This window comes from Vidua macroura, chromosome 22 (genome assembly GCF_024509145.1).
Source record: "Vidua macroura isolate BioBank_ID:100142 chromosome 22, ASM2450914v1, whole genome shotgun sequence".
Taxonomy (NCBI): Eukaryota; Metazoa; Chordata; class Aves; order Passeriformes; family Viduidae; genus Vidua; species Vidua macroura.
Genome location: NC_071592.1, coordinates 4,846,699 through 4,863,776, shown reverse-complemented (window position 1 = coordinate 4,863,776; position 17,078 = coordinate 4,846,699). Strand labels below are relative to the sequence as shown.

At 51.8% G+C, this 17,078-nt stretch overlaps 1 protein-coding gene across 4 annotated transcripts in view; it reads left to right on the top strand.

The window, feature by feature from the left end:
• Window positions 1-17,078, top strand: part of LOC128817906 (protein CEPU-1) — a 354,424-nt gene that overhangs the window by 212,980 nt on the left and 124,366 nt on the right. For 2 of the 4 annotated variants that reach the window (XM_053996815.1, XM_053996813.1), the window contains exon 1: window positions 2,914-3,275. In XM_053996815.1, the coding sequence (XP_053852790.1) occupies window positions 3,109-3,275 (167 nt within the window). In that variant the 5' untranslated portion in view covers window positions 2,914-3,108. Of the gene's footprint in view, window positions 1-2,198; window positions 2,232-2,913; window positions 3,276-17,078 lie in introns of those variants that run through there. The other 2 variants (XM_053996817.1, XM_053996814.1) reach the window with 2 other exon arrangements.

Genomic DNA, 17,078 nt, shown 5'->3' with positions numbered 1-17,078 from the left:
CCTTGCTGCTCCTGCTTGTGGTCTCTGCCAGGAGAGGGGGGCCTTTAGCCTTGCTGGAAAGGAGAGCAGCGAGGTGGATACGGACATAAAGATACACCTCGAGTGTGCTGTGCTTGGCTCGTTCTGTTTGTCTCCTGCCTGTTGCTCGAAATGAGGAGAAAAAAAAAAAAAAAAAAAGACTTTCACCTAAGTAGGAAGAAAGGGAAGAAGCTGAAAGTGAGAGGCTGTTTGGTGCTCAGATGGGCTCAGCCCGTGTGCAGCAAAGTCTGCTGCTGCTGTGGTCAAAACCCAATGAAGGAAAAAAGACTCTCTCATCCCCAGAGAAGGCTACAAAGCTCTCTTTCTCTCACTGCTGAACCTTCACAGCTGGACTCAGTTGCTGGCTCCACTGCTGCTGGAGCAACTGAATTATTTAAAGGAACCTTGATTTGGTTTTCTCTTTGCTGTTTTCCCGCGTTGTGTTTATTGTCTATAGATATTTTTATAGTCCGAAGCAATTACAGCTGTCAGAAAAGAGACGAGCTGTGACAGGCTGATTTATATGTACATTGTATGTATGCAAGAGAGGGAGGGAGACCAGGGATTCTGCGGGCTTTAGTATGCAGGAGCATATTGGATGTCAATTCCTTGGGATTTTCAAACAATGCTGCTGATGATCTCCTAACAGTGGGCCAAATTCAGCCCTGGCAAGGGCTGAAACAGCTCTGCAGGTCACATCTGCCCCAGCCTCGCCTGCTTTCAGCGCAGGGAGGTGTTTTTTTCCGCTCGTAATTTAAGATGCTCCTGGCGATCCGGGGCTGAATTCCATGTTAAAAGGTTAACTGGCTGTGGTTATTGGAATCCCTCTGGTTTTGCTGACACAGGAGTTGGTCTCTGCCCATTCAAAGGAGCGGCCCAACAAAGAGCGAGTTTTTGTGTGATGGTCCTGCAGGTACCCCAGCGGGGTCCCCATCCTGCCAGGGGTGCCTGGATGCTGCAGCGATCAGCAGGATTGCTGTGTTTTATTCTTTGCTGTCTTGTACACCCAGGTGTGATGACACAGCCCTGGATAGTTTTTTCCCCTGCCTCTGACGGTCTTTCCTTACGCAGTGAGGTTTCAGAGACCCTCCCATGTAATTTGTGGCCCCAAAGGATCTGCTGAATGCGGCGTTCCCCCCTCCCTTGCCAGTTCTGACAGCCGAGTTCACTGCGGGGATTAAAGTCCTTCTGCCAAGAGCTGGGGAAAGCTGCCGTTTCCTCTGGGAAAGCACAGGGCTCGAGGCAGCACGTCCCACCAGCGCTAAATTCAAGGAGCAGAGAACCTTCAGACAAGGAAAAAGTAGAGAGACTTGCAGAGCAATCCCCTTCTCGTATGGCCAGTCAGCATGCACAATAATAATAAAGCTTTATTTGATGGAGTGTTTCCTCTGGCCAGCACAGCTCATAATGTTTTAGAGATTAAATAGCACAGTTAGTGAATTAAGCAGTAGTTTACAGGGGATTCGGAGACTCCAGGGATTAGTAACGGGCTATGGATCCTTTCACATCTAGGTCACCAGTTTGAATCCAGCTCAGGTTGCCAGCAGCAAACTCAAAAACAACCAAAAAAAAAAAAAAAAAAAAAACAAAAAACAAAAAAAACCAAAAAACAAAAAAACAACAAAAAAAAAAACAACACCCCACGTTGGTGCCGTGCAAAAGCTGCCGAGCACACGGTGGGGGAATGGAGGGAGGATTTTTGGGTAAGGCACAGCAGAGGGGGAGACCTTGTTTTCCCTAACAAGGAAAGCTCGGGGGTTTGAGGGGTGCAGCATCCCAAAAGCTGTGATTTGACTGCTGCCTCCAGGACTCGTGGCTCTGAGGATGCTCCCCAGCACCTTTTTACCAGCATGGAATTGTGCCTGGAAATATTAATGTGTTTAGCCACTAGCGGAGGGAAGGAGGAATTACTCGGCATAAGCAAATGTGATATTTGTTAAATTATGAGCTGATAAAAAGTACACGGGGACCGTGCTTGTGGCTGGGGAGGAATTTGCCACTTAAGCTCACGCTGTGTCTGTGAGGTGCAGGGGACCAGAAGGACACGGTCCTGCCTCTCCTCATCATCACCTGGCTGGGGGGGAAGGGGGGGGAATAATGCCTGTGCCTCAGTTTCCCCCCCTGCACAGTGACTTTGCCGCCTGGGATGGGGAAGGTGCAGAGGTAGAGGAGGGCAAAGGGGAGGCTTGTGCGGTGCTGGCTGCGGGACGCAGGTAAGCGCAGGGGGAGAGAGGAGAAAGGAAGGGGGTCTTGCATCCCCCCGAAGAGCGCGGCGCGGCGGGGGTTAATGTGCGTGTCCTCCTGCGCATCCCGCCCCGCTGCCGCCCGCCCGCCCGCCCGTGTGCGGGGCTCGGGCCGTGCGGGAGCCGAGGCGCCGGGCAGCGCTGGAGCCGCTGCCATGACAACCCCGGGGATGCTGCCGGCCGGGGCCGGGGTGCTGCTGCCGCCGCCCCCCCGCGTCCCCCCCGCCCGCCGCTGAGGCCAGCCAGGGGCTCCGGCAGCCTGACATCCCCGCATTCTGCATCCCGCCGTCCTCTCATCCCCATCCTGCATCCCGCCTGGACCAGTCCCCCGGCAGCGGGGCGGGAGGAGAGGAGCTGCAGGGCATCCCGAAGGCTTTTGCCCGCTGCGCCTTCTTGCGCCTGGACACCTTTGCTAGCTCGCCACGGGGGTGTTTTTTGGGGTTTTTACTGGTTTTTGGACTGCCCCCGCCTCAGGACAAGCGTGCGGGAGTGGGGTACAGCCGGGGCCCCCCCGGCGCCTCCTCGCCCAAGTGAGCCTCGGACTGCTGCCCGAAGAACCGGCTCGCCCAGCACCTTTGCCACTTCTCCTCCTCCTCTTCCTCCTCCTCCCCCCGGCCCTCCCGTCCTCCTCCCTCGCCCGAGGACAGCGGGACTCCCTCCGATGCCGCTCGGCAGGCTCAGCGCTCGCAGCCAGCCTTGCCGGGGGCTCTCCTGATCTCCGTGGAGCTCCGCAGCGCTCGCCCCGGTGGTTTTGCTCCCCCCCATCCCTCCTCTCCACCCACCCCTTCCCCCTTTTCGCCTTGTCGGGTGTGTTTTTTGCCTGTTGGAAAAGTCCCCGCTGCCCAGGATGGGGGTCGGTGGGTGCTTGGCCCTGCCCTGGAGGTGCCTGGTCGTCCTCTGTCTCAGGCTGCTCTTCCTTGTGCCCGCAGGAGTGCCCGTGCGCAGCGGAGATGCCACCTTCCCCAAAGCCATGGACAACGTGACAGTGCGGCAAGGGGAGAGCGCCACGCTCAGGTAGGAGCAGCTGGACCGGGGCTTTGGGGGGTCGGGGGGTCCTGCTTGCGTGGTGACTTTGGGGTCGTGACTCAGTTTCCCCGCGGGGGATAGATGCGCCGTGCCTGTTGGCGGTACAGGATGGTACCGGGCAGCGAGCTGAGAGATTGGCGTGCCAGGGGATTGGGCTTGGGCTCAGCCCTCCCAGTTGTCTTCGGGAAAGTTAGTGGGGGATGAAAAATAAGGGAATGTGATTCCCTTTTGGCGTCCTGCCCCACAGCAGTACGAGGCAGGGGCTCAGCTGCTGCCGGTACCGTGGCTCGGGCACTTCGGCTGCGTTCGGTGCAGATAAATCCCGCTCTGCCCCTGGAGTGCAGTGCCCGGAGTGTCTCCATCCATGTCAGACCGCCCCAGCCTGGGGAAAGGGGGAGTTGTTGACCCCCTGGTGTGGCTTGGTGCCTTTATCTCAGGTCCAGACCCGCTGGAATACGGAAGTGCAGGACGGGGCTGGCTCCGGGCAGGTTAATGCTCGGCTCCTTAAAAATCCCCTTGCTCCAGAGGCAAGGGGTTGCTGCTCCCTGGCAGCATTCCCTCCCTGGGAAGGGGAGAGATGGGGGCTGGGCGCTGCACCAGGGTCCTGTCTCCTGCAGCAGCGATCCGAGGGGTTCGGGGGCTGCCAAGGAATCCATAATTTTGCTCAGTATAATTTCTGGGACATCTTATGCCCAGACACTCGTCCCTGTCCTCACAGCAGATGGGCGCAGTCATCCCAGAGGATGTTTGATAGGTACATTAAAAATCAAAAGCCGGGTTTTAATTGCAGCGCTGGGAAGCGGCGCTTGCAACTCCGGCATGCTCGGGAGCGACTTTGCTCCTCCGGAGCATCGCGTAGGTGACACCAACATCTGCGGGGCCAGCTGGGTGTGTGCGGTGACACCGCACTCCTGCTTCACGCCAGCCGGTGGAGAGGGGCCAAGCCAGGGCAGAAAAAAAGCCCCGGGAGGAATTTCAGCAGGAATTCTCCTGCGATTCAGTTGTTTGCAGCCAAATCTTGTGTCCCCCCCCCGCCAGTGCTCCTGGGAGGGTGGGAGCCGTGTTGTGGCCATTCCTCTGGATTTGTCTTGCATCATGGCACGACCGAGCAAAGAGGCTGGAAAACGGGTGGCAGAGGATGGAGGACGGAGTGTCTTGCTTAGGAATTTGAGCTTAGCTTAAAAAAGTAGTAGCTTTTCTTTCCTGAATGGCTGTGTTCTCCCAAGTGCCAAAAATCTTGCAGATTCTGCTGTCAAAGAGGGAGGGGTCTGGGCAGTGAAACACACGGGGTGGCAGCAGCTGGGTGGGTGCTCTGCAAACTTATGGGAAGAGGCCCTTGTGGGGACCTGCGCAGGGTTTTGGGCATAGATCAGGGATCTTGATCCACAGCACGGATCGAGGTGCTCTGCCCTGGCATTGGGTGGGTGCTGGTGTTGGAGGAGAACAAAGGGAAGCTTGGGTGAGTCAGCAGGAGGGATTCTCCTGTCAGGGAGGCTTCATAAGAAGGGGGACAAATCCTGCCCTGGGAGGTGGCTCTGGGGAGGGAGGAGAGCAATGTGCCATCGCCCCAGAGCTGCCATGGGTGCATCCCAGTAGAGCTGGGAGCTGCTCTGGTGGCAAGGGATGTCTGTGTCCCCTCGTCAATACAGGTGTGCCCCAGGAGAGGGGCACGTGGGCTTTGGGATGTGCTGCCTGTGCAGATGCTGTTCCCACTGTGCTGATGGCATTCCTGCTGTCCTGCCCCTGGAACGGGGATTGCTCTTGGAAATGAATGGCTTGCTGCCACTGCCAGCTCGGTGCTCTGCTGTGGTGACAGAGACATGCAGGAGTGTGGTTGTGCCTGGGCATTTGGAGGTGTTTTCCTGCTGGTTTGAGGTGGGAGCAGTTGGCCCAGCAGGCAGTGGGACATTGCTGCATCCCCCAGTCAGTCCCAGTCGTGCTGCACCGTGGCAGGAGCTGGGAGCAGCAGAGCACATGAAAACCAGAGGAAATCAAGGAAGCATGAATCTTCCTGCCTGCTCCCCTCCCAGCCCAGTGTGCCCATCGATCTGTTGTGGAGGAGTTAACTTGTGCAGAATAGCAATTCTGCTACAAAGGCTCTGGCAGACCCCAGCAATGCTCCTGGCCACCTCCTGCCCAACCCTGCATGGGTGGCAGTGAGGGAAGGGTAAAAAAAATCAGGTCTAATCCAATCCCACTCATTTCCATGCAAGGTGGGAGGACAGAGAGCTGCAGCCAAGGATTTGAAAGGAGAGATGTTTCTAGAGGTCCCTTCTTGGTGTTTCACAGATGCCAAAAGGGAAGAGCAAGCTGAAAACTCAGCAGCAGAACTTGCTGTTTCTCTGGAGCACTTGGAAAGTCCTGTCCCGAGGGAGAGGCTTTGGCTGTTGGAAATAGGTTATTTTATTGGGGTGGCAGGTGCTGAGGAGCCCAAGCTGCTGTCGAGCAGCCATGCCCTGCCAAGAAGGCTCTTTTTCAGCTCTGTCCCTCCAAGCAGAGCGAATTCAGTGCTGGGAAAAAAGCTGGATTGAAAGCTGCAAGGAGACTTCCCTGTTGTAAAGGCTTTGCTCCGTACAATCCACTGGAGGGAATCAGTTTAGGGCCAGAGACGTTGGAGGTGTTCAGATGTTTCCTTCTATCTTGTGATGTTTCTGTTGCAGGGTACAAGCATGTCACAGGTACCAGCACTTTAGATCACTGAATTAAATTTAAATCAAGCTTTAGATGTTGGGTTAGAGCTGCTGTGTGGGATAGAAGGGGTAGGATTTACTCCTGGAAGCAGCAAAGCCTGCAGGAATAGGGAAAGGGTTTGAGGGTGTTGTCCAACAGGACCGTGTTTTTACGGATGGATGTGTTGGTCCTGCCTTTAGGGTTACACTGAGGAATTGTGTGCAGGTGAAGGTCAGAGTTTTCTGTCCTTCCTCGTGACCCCAAGCACAGATCACGAGGATGAGGCTGATCTTCATCCCCTCCCACCATGTCCAGGCAGCTCTGCCCTCACCAGCAGCGAGTGGTTCATGCTGGAGAGGGCCCGTCCTGAACTTCCATGCAGAGCTTGAACCGAGTCCAGGCATTGCTGAGACCTTTGGAGCAGCTCTCTGGGCACCAAAACAAATGGCTTGATTATGATTTCACTTTAATTGGCATCAGTCAGCGCTTTCCGTGGTGAGGCTCTGACATTCCCATCAGCAGCACAGGCGCCTGCATGGTGTCCCCTGAATCCGCCAGTGCTCCTCTCTCCATCTCCTCTGGTTTCCTTGGCAGGGTGATGCAATGCCTTCATTTGTTCCCCTCTTTGATCCCAACACCAAAAGTCAAATCTGAGTTAAACATGAGGCAAAGCTTTTTTTAACCCTGATGTTTCCTGTGGTTTCCACTCAGCCTTTGAAAAGGGCTGTGAGCTCTGTCACTGAGCTCTGTCATTCTTTACCTAAGCCCGTTTTGCAAATTTATTTGGCCCCTGTTGTGCTCTTGAAATAATTTTAGAGAAATGATGACTTGGCTGTGAAACAAAACAAAATCAAGCATGTTTGTTTGATGGGTGCAAACAGAAAGTGCTTGTTTGCTAAGCAGAAAAGACTGTTTTTCAGAGATGGGCCTGTTTTCTGTGACTCTTTTCTGCCCCATCTTTTCCCCTTTATTCACAGGAATTTGTCTTGCTGTGTTTTCATTGTGTAACAGAAAAATAGGGACGATCTCCAATGGGTAAATGTGGTGTGTTCCTGCACCCAGGTCCTGGGGGAGCCTTTGTGTCTCCCTCAGTGCTTTTCCTGCCAGCATTTGAGCGAGGGTGATTCTCGCTGAGGTTTTGGGCAGCTGCCTTTGTGGTTTGCAGTCAATGAGTGCAGAAATCCTGTGGGGGGAGGAGGCCAGAGGAGCCCATTCCCGGCTGTTTGTGCCTGGGAAAGCCTTGGCTGAGTCATGGGGTGTTCAGGGGGGCTCAAAGAGCAGTGCCCAGCGCCGGGCTGGGCTCCTGGTGTGAGTAACAAAAGCCAGACAGGGAAGAGGATGATGATGATGAAAGGGGCCAGCCCTGATTGCTAAACCTTCTCTGATGGCTGCCCAGCTCTGTGTCCATTTTGCTCCAGGCTCCCACTCCCACTCTGAGCTGCAATAACCCCACTGAGGGAGTGTTGCTTGTCCACCCTGTCCCACCAGCTGAGAACACCCCAAGTTAGGTATTCCCATCTCCTGCCCTGCCCAGCCAGCTCCCCCCCTTCCCTGCACAACCACCACATTCCTTATTTCCAGATCAGTGCTCATCTGCCTCTCCAGGGCTCAGACCTGTGGAAAAGCCATCCCATTCTGATGGTCTCCACGCCCAGTACCTGGTAGTTTTCATCCTGCTGCAGTTATTTATTTTAGAGACTCCTGATTGCTTACCTGCCTATTTCCCAAGCCCAAAGTGGGAGATACAGCTGGGGCTTGCAGAGGCCAAGGTGCCACACCTTTGCTTTTCTCAGTTCCTGAGCAGTAAAGGAATTCTGAGCACCTGGGATGGGCTGGGAGCAGCTTCCAGCAGTCGTGTGGGGATGGTGTGAGGATGGAGCTAAGCTGCACACTCATGTCTTAACCTAAGTTAATTCCCCTAATTCTCCAGTATCCACCACCTTTGCACTTCTTCTTCAAACCCCTCTCCTTTTCATCCTGAGGTTTAGGGAATAAATTCAGGGCTGTGGTGACCCCTCCTGCATTAAGGTGAGGAAGGAGCAGAGCGTGTTCTGCATCCCTCATGGTGCCACTTCACCCCTGCCTCCCTCTTCTTCCCCTTGTTGCTGGGCCCTCCTGGTCAGGGTTTTGTCCCCACATTCCTGGGGATGCCCCGTGGGAGAGGCTGCAGGAGCCCCACGTGCTGGGTTTGTAGCTCACGAGCCGATTGCTTTGCTGGCGATGGCACGTTTCTGAAAGAGGAGTTTATTACCAAAGTGACATGTCAGCAAATCTCTGCCACCTCTCTCCCATCTCGGAGATGGAATCAGCTTAAAGTGGTGAAAAAAAAATTGTCATATGCATGGATTATTCTTTTTTTTTTTTTTTTTTTTTTCCCTGAGTGCAATTTCCATCTGAGATGAGACAAGCTCCTGATTGCTGTGCCAGAGGAGGGTTTCCCTTTATAGCTTTCCTGGTAGAGCTGCTGCCTCTGGTTCACTGGAGCTGGGGTCTCCTAGGGGACAAGTGGGAGCTTTTTTGGAGCTGTCATCTCCACCCTGGCTGAAGCATCTCACATCTGGAAAGGCTGAAGTCAAACAGGCTTTACCTTGGGATGGGGAAGGGAGGCCAGAGCAGCCCCACAGGTGGCCAGTGGAGGCATGCTGGGGTGGGGTTTCTAACGCTTAAGGCAGGCTTAGGAAAAGAATTTCCAGTTGTCAGCCCTGCCCTCGGCTCCTCGTGTGACGTTAGGTGCCCTCCCAGGCCCTATAAATGTCTTGATTCGTGCACAGCAATTGCAATGCTTCCTTTCTCTGCTCCATGAGTCATCTGCTTGCGTTGCACTCTCTTTGTGGCAGGATTCATCCCTCTGCAAGGAAAATGCTAAAAGTGCCCTACTGGAGGGCACCAGGGGTGTCCACCCATGTCCTGCCCTTGCTTGGGGTTTGAAGAGGGGACTGAGAGCTTTATTTGGTTGGACATGCCAGGGAATTGTCATTTTGGGGGTACCTGGTGTGTGGCTGGGGTACTGCAGAGCTGCTGGGAGGGTGGATGGTTGGGTGGGAGCTGAAGTAAAATCAGGGATATTGGGCCCTGGGGAAGCAATGCCTCTGTGGGGCTGCTCACAGCCCCAAAGCCTGCTCTGAAGCTGCCTCACCAGAACCACGAGCTGATGTAAGCCTCAGACTCGAGTACTTGTGGGTGCCAATCCAAGGGATGGCACCTGGCCTCACCTCTAGCCTTTGGCTGTCCTGATGTGCTGTCCCAGTGCCACCCTGGCAGAGCCCTTTGGGCCACGCTGCTGCTGGCACTGCAGTCCTGAGCTGGCAGCCCCACGTGTGTGTTAACAGAGGTGGCTTGGGGATGTGGGTCATCCTCAGCTTACCCAAGTATTTGTCACTTCTGTTGGCTTCACTGGAGTTACTCCAATCTATGCTGTTGGAAAAATCCTTTTCTTGATCAGACAGAGTTGTTTTCTTCCCCCCAGACCTGCCAAAACCTGCCACTTTGAGCTCAGACACCCTCATTTTCCTTCAGAAGAAAAAAATCAGGAAGGAACTAATCTACGACCACATCAGTGGGAGCCTGGGCTAATAGAAATTGTAATGAGAATCCAGAGCCAAACAAACAGGCAAATGGGGAAAATGCAATCCCACTGATGCGACGGAGAGATTTATGCCAGCAAAGGGGCTGATCCAGTGCTCATTAATGTCACCACGCGTCTTTATCCCAACTGTAATGGACTGGGGATCAGGTTGGAAGACAGCATTTCAGTCTTGCTACAATATGCAGACTGTTAGCGGGTTGTGTGTGGAATAGCAATGTGGAATTCCTTCTCCTCGGGGTTTGCTCGTTGTTGCATGCGGCACCTTTGCAAAGCAAGTGGGAAATACCTTCTGCTCTCCTTGGGTTTGGTTCTCGGAGGTGCAAGGCTGTGAAGGAGCCAAGTCTGAGGCTCAGGCTTGGCTGTCTGGTTGCTGCAGCGTCTGCTGAGCCGCCGACAGCATCTCCATCGTGAAGATATTAAAAATCCTGGTTTAAATAAGGATTCTTCAGCTGCTGGGGAGTGGTGTTGGCTGTCACCACCACAGTCACGCTGGGAAACATCCTTAGTTTATGTGCAAAGTGAGGAGGCAGATGGGTGGGTATGGAAAATCTGCGGGCAAACTTGACTTTACAGCTGGATTCTTCTCCGGAAAAATCAGGGAGAGAACTGGGACAAGGTCTGGAGAGCTGAACCTGGTCTGAAGGTGGGGACACCTTTGGGGACAGTGCTGAACAGGAAAGGACACCAAGGGTCAAACAGGAGAGGAGTGAGTCCAGCTCTGCATGTCAATGAGGACAGAGTAAATAAGGGATAAAACCACCTTCCAACATGAGCAGCTGGTGAAATATCACAGGATTTTTTTCTCTGAGATGGGAGATTTTGTCCGGCTCTGTGCCTGCAGCCATAAATGGCTCTGACACCTGTGTCTGTTTTATCAGACACATGCAGAGCCCCGGCCATGATCCAAACATTCATTACTTGGGATTTTTTAGTCTCTTTTTTCCCTTTTTTTGTCATGGTGGGATCATTATTTTCGCAGCTTCACATCCTCAGTTCAGCAAAACCAGCGTGTTTTTCAGCCTCATGGTTTTTACACATCTCTAATAAGAAGCATGAGAGGAAGCTGTTGAGAAAAGCAAATTCTCAAAGGTATGAAAGGAGGGCAGGGCAGCTCCAGGCTTGGAGACACTACCAAATCTCAAGGTACTTTGGACCTACAGATAGGCACAGCACTAATATTTGAAGGCATATTTGGATTCTTATCCTTCAGTCCTCCAAATTCAGTTATTTATGTGTAGGGCTTTATTCCTTAAATAACCTTAAAAACCATAAAGATAATTTTTAATTATCTTGCATCCTTTTTCCTCTCTTATAGTCCAGTAGAAAGCTCTTGATGAGCTCAAAGGAAAGGTGACTGAGGTGAAAATTCAAGGAAGTATTTTCCAAGTCCTTTTTCTTCCATTACTATTCAGCAGGCACTGGGAGAGCACCTGCTTCTATTTTCATTCAAAAATTTCAGACTTTTATAATTTGTTAAATAAGAAAATACTTTTTCTTTTTTTAATTCAAACCCAGATATTTTTATTAAACAATCCATTTCTTTCTTGCATACCTTGACTGGAAAGGATTTGACTTAGAATTCCCTTGTGGGGGAGAGGGCAGGTTTGAGTTTGCTTGGAAAAATAGTATTTCTTTCCTTTTATCTGAGTTTGTGAGTGCAGTGAAGCATCTTCTCAAATGTTACAAGAAGTTCTCTGATGAAGCTAAAGCAAGATTTGGTTTAAAAGTGTTTTATAGGAAATAGCGAGATTCTGATTTCATTCAGTCTCAGAAGGGAAGGATTTCTGGACACAGTCAGTTTCCCTTTAGCTGAAATGAAATTTTTCCTTACTCACGTCAAAACTGCTTTACCTCTTGGGTCAATTTTTCCATCAAACTTCATCTCTGCTGTTACTGCTATGTGGAAGAGCTGCTTTGTTTTGAATCAGACAAAGGTTATTTTGAATGATGTTTTCCAAGGCCAAATTTCCAGCTGGCCAAGCCACGTCAGGACCCTGTTTGCTCTGCCAACTTCCACAGTGTGGGAGTCAGGGCAAAATGCGTCAGGGTTGGGAGGGAGCAGTTTGGAGGTTCCTCATGGTGTGTGTGATGTGATTTAGTCCTCTACAAACACGAGGAGCCAAAGGTATCTTGCTGACCTGAACCAGTGGAACTGAAGAGTCTCTTCCCTCTCTTGCACTCTGTGGCAGGGCAGGATGTGGGGGTCGGTCTCTTCTCACGAGTAATGAGTGATAGGACAAGAGGAAACAGCCTCAAATTGCACCAAGGGAGGTTTAGTTTCGATATTAGGGAATATTTCTGTACCAAAAGGGCTGTCAAGCACTGGAGTGGGCTGCCCCAGGCAGTGGTGGGGTCCTCATCCTTGGAGGGATTTAAAAGCCACATGCACGTGGGACTTGGGGACACGGGTGAGTGGTAGCCTGGGGGAATGGTTGGAGTTGATGGTCTTAGAAGTCTTTTCCAGCCTGAACAATTCTGTGTTCAGAAAGTCAAAGTCCCATCCTGGGTGGTTATTGCTTTGTCATGGAGGTGGTTGGTCAGGGGAGACGCTTTCACTGGTGCATGTCAGCTGGGCTCCTAAATTTCTCCTGTTGTCCTTGTCTCCTGGAGGATGGCAGCTGCAATTTCCTTGCTGGTTCCAAGCCAGCAGCTTGCAGACTGTTGACATTGCTCAGCAGACACGGGGCCTTCACCTCAGACACCTCTGTGAGTCTGAAAACAACGCAGACATTTTTTGGCCATCCAGAGGTGCTCTTGGTGACCTCCATTCGTTCAAGTGGCACTGCCTGAAATAATCTGAACTTCTGAAGGGATCACAGGGTGATCAACATCCTCTTGGTCCTCCTAGAAAAGGCTGCAGGTTTGGTGGCTGCAGGAGGAACTGTTAGGAGGAACTCCAAGCACCTTGATGGCTCTGACTCTCTGGTGTTGGTGGGAGCTGCAGGATGATCCCCTTGCAGGATTGGTGGGAAGGGAAGGAGAGAAGGTGATTCCCTGAGCTGTGCCACCCATGCTGGAAAGGGAGGCTGTTGAGAGGCACCGTGGGGCTGCCGAATGAGCACGCCGGGGACGTGTCAGCTCTTCCTCTCAGCTTCTCTCCGCAGCGCCAACTGTCAGTAATTTAACGAACGTTTTGTAAATAAATGTGGCATTCGGACAGCTGTCACCGTGCCTGTTATAAACACTCCCTTTGTCACTAAAAGCTGGCAGTACTGCTCCGTTTCCCCTGCAAAGGCAGCCACCACTGCCAGTTAGCTCCCGAATCCAGGGCTGTCAAGGAATCACATGCTGGGCGGTGGCTGGGACACCGTGGCTTCGCACAGGGAGCCTGGTGAGGCACTGCCAGGGCCTGGTGAGAAGGCAGCTTTTGCATCTCGAAAATAAATAAATGGCCTGAGTAGTGAGCAAGAAAACCCATCTGAATGTGGCTGTGGGGCTGGTTCCCAGCCAGGAGCCTGGGCGGTCCAGCTGCAGTGTCAGTGGTGGCACTTGGTTCTGCTGCCATCCCATCCCGGCTTCGTGGGAAGCTCTGATAGGATCAGAGGGGGAGCTCAGCCAGACCCAGGATCTGATGTGCCAAGGGAGTGATTTGGTACCAGCATTGTGAACGCTTTTCACTTTGAGCAACCTGCTCTAGTGGAAGGTGTCCCTGCCTATGGCAGGGAGTTGGATTGAGATGAGCTTTAAGGTTGTTTCCATTATCCAAACCACTCTGGGATTCTATGAAAAGTGGGCTATTCACTCATCAGGATTTGGTTTTGGGAAATTTGGAGTCTCTGGGACTGGTTGGATTTGAGTGGTGGGATCAGCCCTTTGAGATCTGCCTTCTGTCCATTGGTCTTGCTCAACACACCTGTCCTATCAGGAGCAGATTCTACACCTCCAGGCAGTCAGGATGCTTCTCCCACTAATGAACAGGACTGGCACACATTGCCCAGAAAAGTTGTGGCTGCCCCAGCCCTGGAAGTGTCCAAGGCCAGCTTGGACAGAGCTTAGAGTAATCTGGGATAGTGGAAGGTGTCTCTGCCCATGGCAGGAGGTGGAATAAGATGATCTTGAAGATCCCATCCATCCCAAACCACACTGGGATTCTATGAACCAGGAGAAGGGATGCTGTTAGGTTTCTCATTGTTGGGAATTCTTGATTTTGTACTGCTTTTCTCCTCTCATTTTTCTGGGCCCTGCAGCTCCAAACCCCCTTTCCCTGGATTTTCTGTTCTGGTGCAGGGTGTTTTAACTTCCAGCTGTCAGCACCTAAGGCCTGGCCGTGCTGCAGCACTGGGTGATGCAGACAGTACAGAAATCAGCACATGACATCTCTCTCCCTCTAAGCTGCTGTAAAATTAGCTTCATCTCAAGTGGCAGAAAATGATCATATCCTCGCTTGAGGGCGATGAAGAATATTCCTGAGTCACTGCTAGTGATGAAACAGGCAGAAAATCCAGAGTGATACACAGCTGCCCACTCAGTTCTAATCGCTGAGGCCATTTGCTGCTGCAGAGCCTTAAGACACAGCTTCCTCCTCGTCTCCCTCCCTTTCATCCATCACTCCCCATAGAGGCCGAGGCTGCAGATCCCAGCAGGAGCAGAGCAATTTCCTGTCCCACCAGCGAGGCTGCAGGCTGTGAGCAGCGTGTCCTCTTTCCCTGTTCCTCTGAGACGAGAGGAGGGGGTCAAAGCTTCCCTTTCTTACAGGAATCAGAGGAAATATATGGAGCCTATCCTCCTCAGGTCTCCTCCTTCCACACTGTGATCCTGCAGTCTGGAAAAAAGTCTTCTCTGAGCTCAGCCTCCTCTCCACAAATTTTCCCTGCTGTCTCTGAAGCAGCTGCTATGCCCACGAGGATATTTCCTTTTTGTCTTTCTCCTGCATCAGCTTTAGTTCAAAGCCATCTCCCTGGATTTTTATGTCTTGGATAAAGCCACCCTCTTCCCTACAACTGCCAGCTCAGTGCTTGGGAAACCTCTTGCCAAAATTGCTGGCGACTAAGGCCAAAAAACCCCTTCAAAACAGGGATGATCAGAAGCAAAGTGCTGTAATCCTTCTCTTCCTTGCATGTGCTCCCTGGCAGCATGGTAACAGGAAGGACTCCCTGAAGGATGCTTCCTGCAAACCCTGCCCTGCCAGCTTCCCCCAATTTCAAATGGAAGCCCCCCACGCTCCAGGGGCAGGCTGGAGGTTCTGAATTGCCTCCTCCTTCTGGTTTTCCATGTGACTCTATCACCTGGTTCAGCAGCGTTTAGACGGAAAACCGTAACAATCCTCCAGTTCATGCAGGTGTTTGAATGAACACTCTGTTCTCCAGTCAGGGCTTGTCAGTATTTATCCCTTAACCTGATTTTCAGATGTTCTCTATCCTGCAGATTTGCAGGATATGCTATTCACACAGAACTCTCCTGGTGTCAGACTTCTGCTAGGATCGCTTCACCGCTCCCGCCAGCCTGCCACAGGAATTAAGCAGCGCTGGCAGCAGAACAGGGAAAAATGTGTCGGAGCAGGGCTTCTGCCAGTGTCAAATAAAAATATTGCACGAGCTCGCTTCGCTCCCGGAAACTGCTGCACCAGCGCGAGTTTCCCGCTCTGGTCGACCAAATCGGAGCAGTTTTCTGTGGATCCTGCTCCCTTCCATGATCCCAGAATGCTCTGCATGTCAGGCAGTTATTTGTCAGCACAAGCAGGTGCAGAGCTGCAGGACATGGGCTGAGCATCTCGCTTTGGTGGTTATTCCAGCACACAGCCGCTTTATCCTCCTGTCAGGCAGCACCAGCAGCTTAATTTCCTGTTTTCCTCATATCTTTCCCCCAAAAAACACAGTCTGGATGGTGTGTTTTGGGTCAGGTTCAGCAGGAAAGCAGGAGAGCAGTGTCAAAATGAGTATAGGGCTGGGAATTTAGGGGTTGAGTGTTATAACAAAGGACTCCCTGAGCACAATTCGTTCTGCACGTGTCAGCCATCGGCACATGCAGAGACCAAATTTGTGTGTGTTTATCATGGGATCATAGAAATGCTCAGGCTGGAAGGGGCCATAAAGATAATCTAGTGCCAACCCCCAATATGTAAATAAATATCTATATTTATATGCAAAAAATGTAAAACATATAAAGTTTTTTTTTTTTGTTAAGATAAATATGTATTTATATTTAGATACCCTGTGAACAAAGGTACAAGTGGGGAGGAGTAATTCATGCAGATACCTGGTGAGAGAGGCAGTACACAGGGATAAAGCCAGGGGAGATAGAGCAGATGGCAAGCCTGGATGCCACAGCTATACCCTGGAAAAGTGTTTCTGTGGAAAAGCAGCACTGGGGGCTCCTTTTGGGAGAGCTGAGGGGACAAGCCTGTTGGTAAATGCTCCAATCTTTTCTCCTGGTGCTGCCAACTGCTGCTTGTTTCCCCTGCTGAGAGTCTGAAACCACCCCGCTAACCTCTGGCAAAATCAGGGGATAACAAGGATGGAAGGCTGACTTTGTTTGTGGCATTCAATTATTTATTTTTTTCCCTGGCTTGGAAAGGAAGAAATAAAGTTGGATTTCAAGTGGGGTTGTTGCAGTAATGGAGGAAAATGAGATCTGCTCGTCAGCTGCCTTCTCCTTCCTCGTGTCCCCATAAATAACCTCATTCAGAGACAGCTCAGCTCCTACACAAGGGACAGAGATGGCTTTGGGCTCCTGTTTTTTTTTTTTTTTTTGCAGTGGCTGGAGGGTTCCTTCCCTTTCCTGCCTGCAGTTCCCCTCCTCAGAGCCCCCTCCATCCCAGGGCTGCTGTCAGGTAAAGCAGTTTCCCTTGCCTGATGGAGCAAAGGGGAATGGCTTCCCACTGTGAGAGGGCAGGGTTAGATGGGATATTGGGAAGAAATTCCTCCCTGTGAGCGTGCTGAGGCCCTGGCATGGGTTGCCCAGAGAAGCTGTGGCTGCCCCATCCCTGAAAGTGTTCCAGGCTAGGTTGGATGGGGCTTGGAATAACCTGAGATAGTAGAAGATACCTCTGGCAGGGGGATGGGACTGGATGACCTTTAAATTTCCAACTCAAACCATTCTGTGATCCCATGATTCCAAGGATTTTTGGCTAGGTTTGACATGCAGTTTAGCCTTGCTGTCTGTAGCTCATCTCCCTTAAAGTCATTCACACCTTCTTTGTGGATTCATGGAAGAAATGTCCAGGTGTCCCTTTTCCCCTTCACCATTCCTGCTGGCTTTTGTGAATCAACTGCCTGGTTTTGGTCAGGTTTTACATGGAGGTTACATTCCTACAACTCCCATGAAAACAGTAAAGCTTGAGAGACCTCATTATTCCTCTGAAGTAATGACAGAACGAGCTCAGCTCTAGTACGAGACACCCGAGAATCCGTGTGGGTGCTGGTTATGTGCAAAACTCAAGCGAAGAGGGAGCTCCAGCCTGGGCTTGCATCATTTAAGGTTTAAAATGTATAGGAAACCACACGTCTTCCATGCAATGTGTGGAACTGCTCATTAAATGCAGCAAGGAGTGCAGGTGGGGAGGGGTTGAGCGCTCCAGATTGTGCGTAAGGAAAACT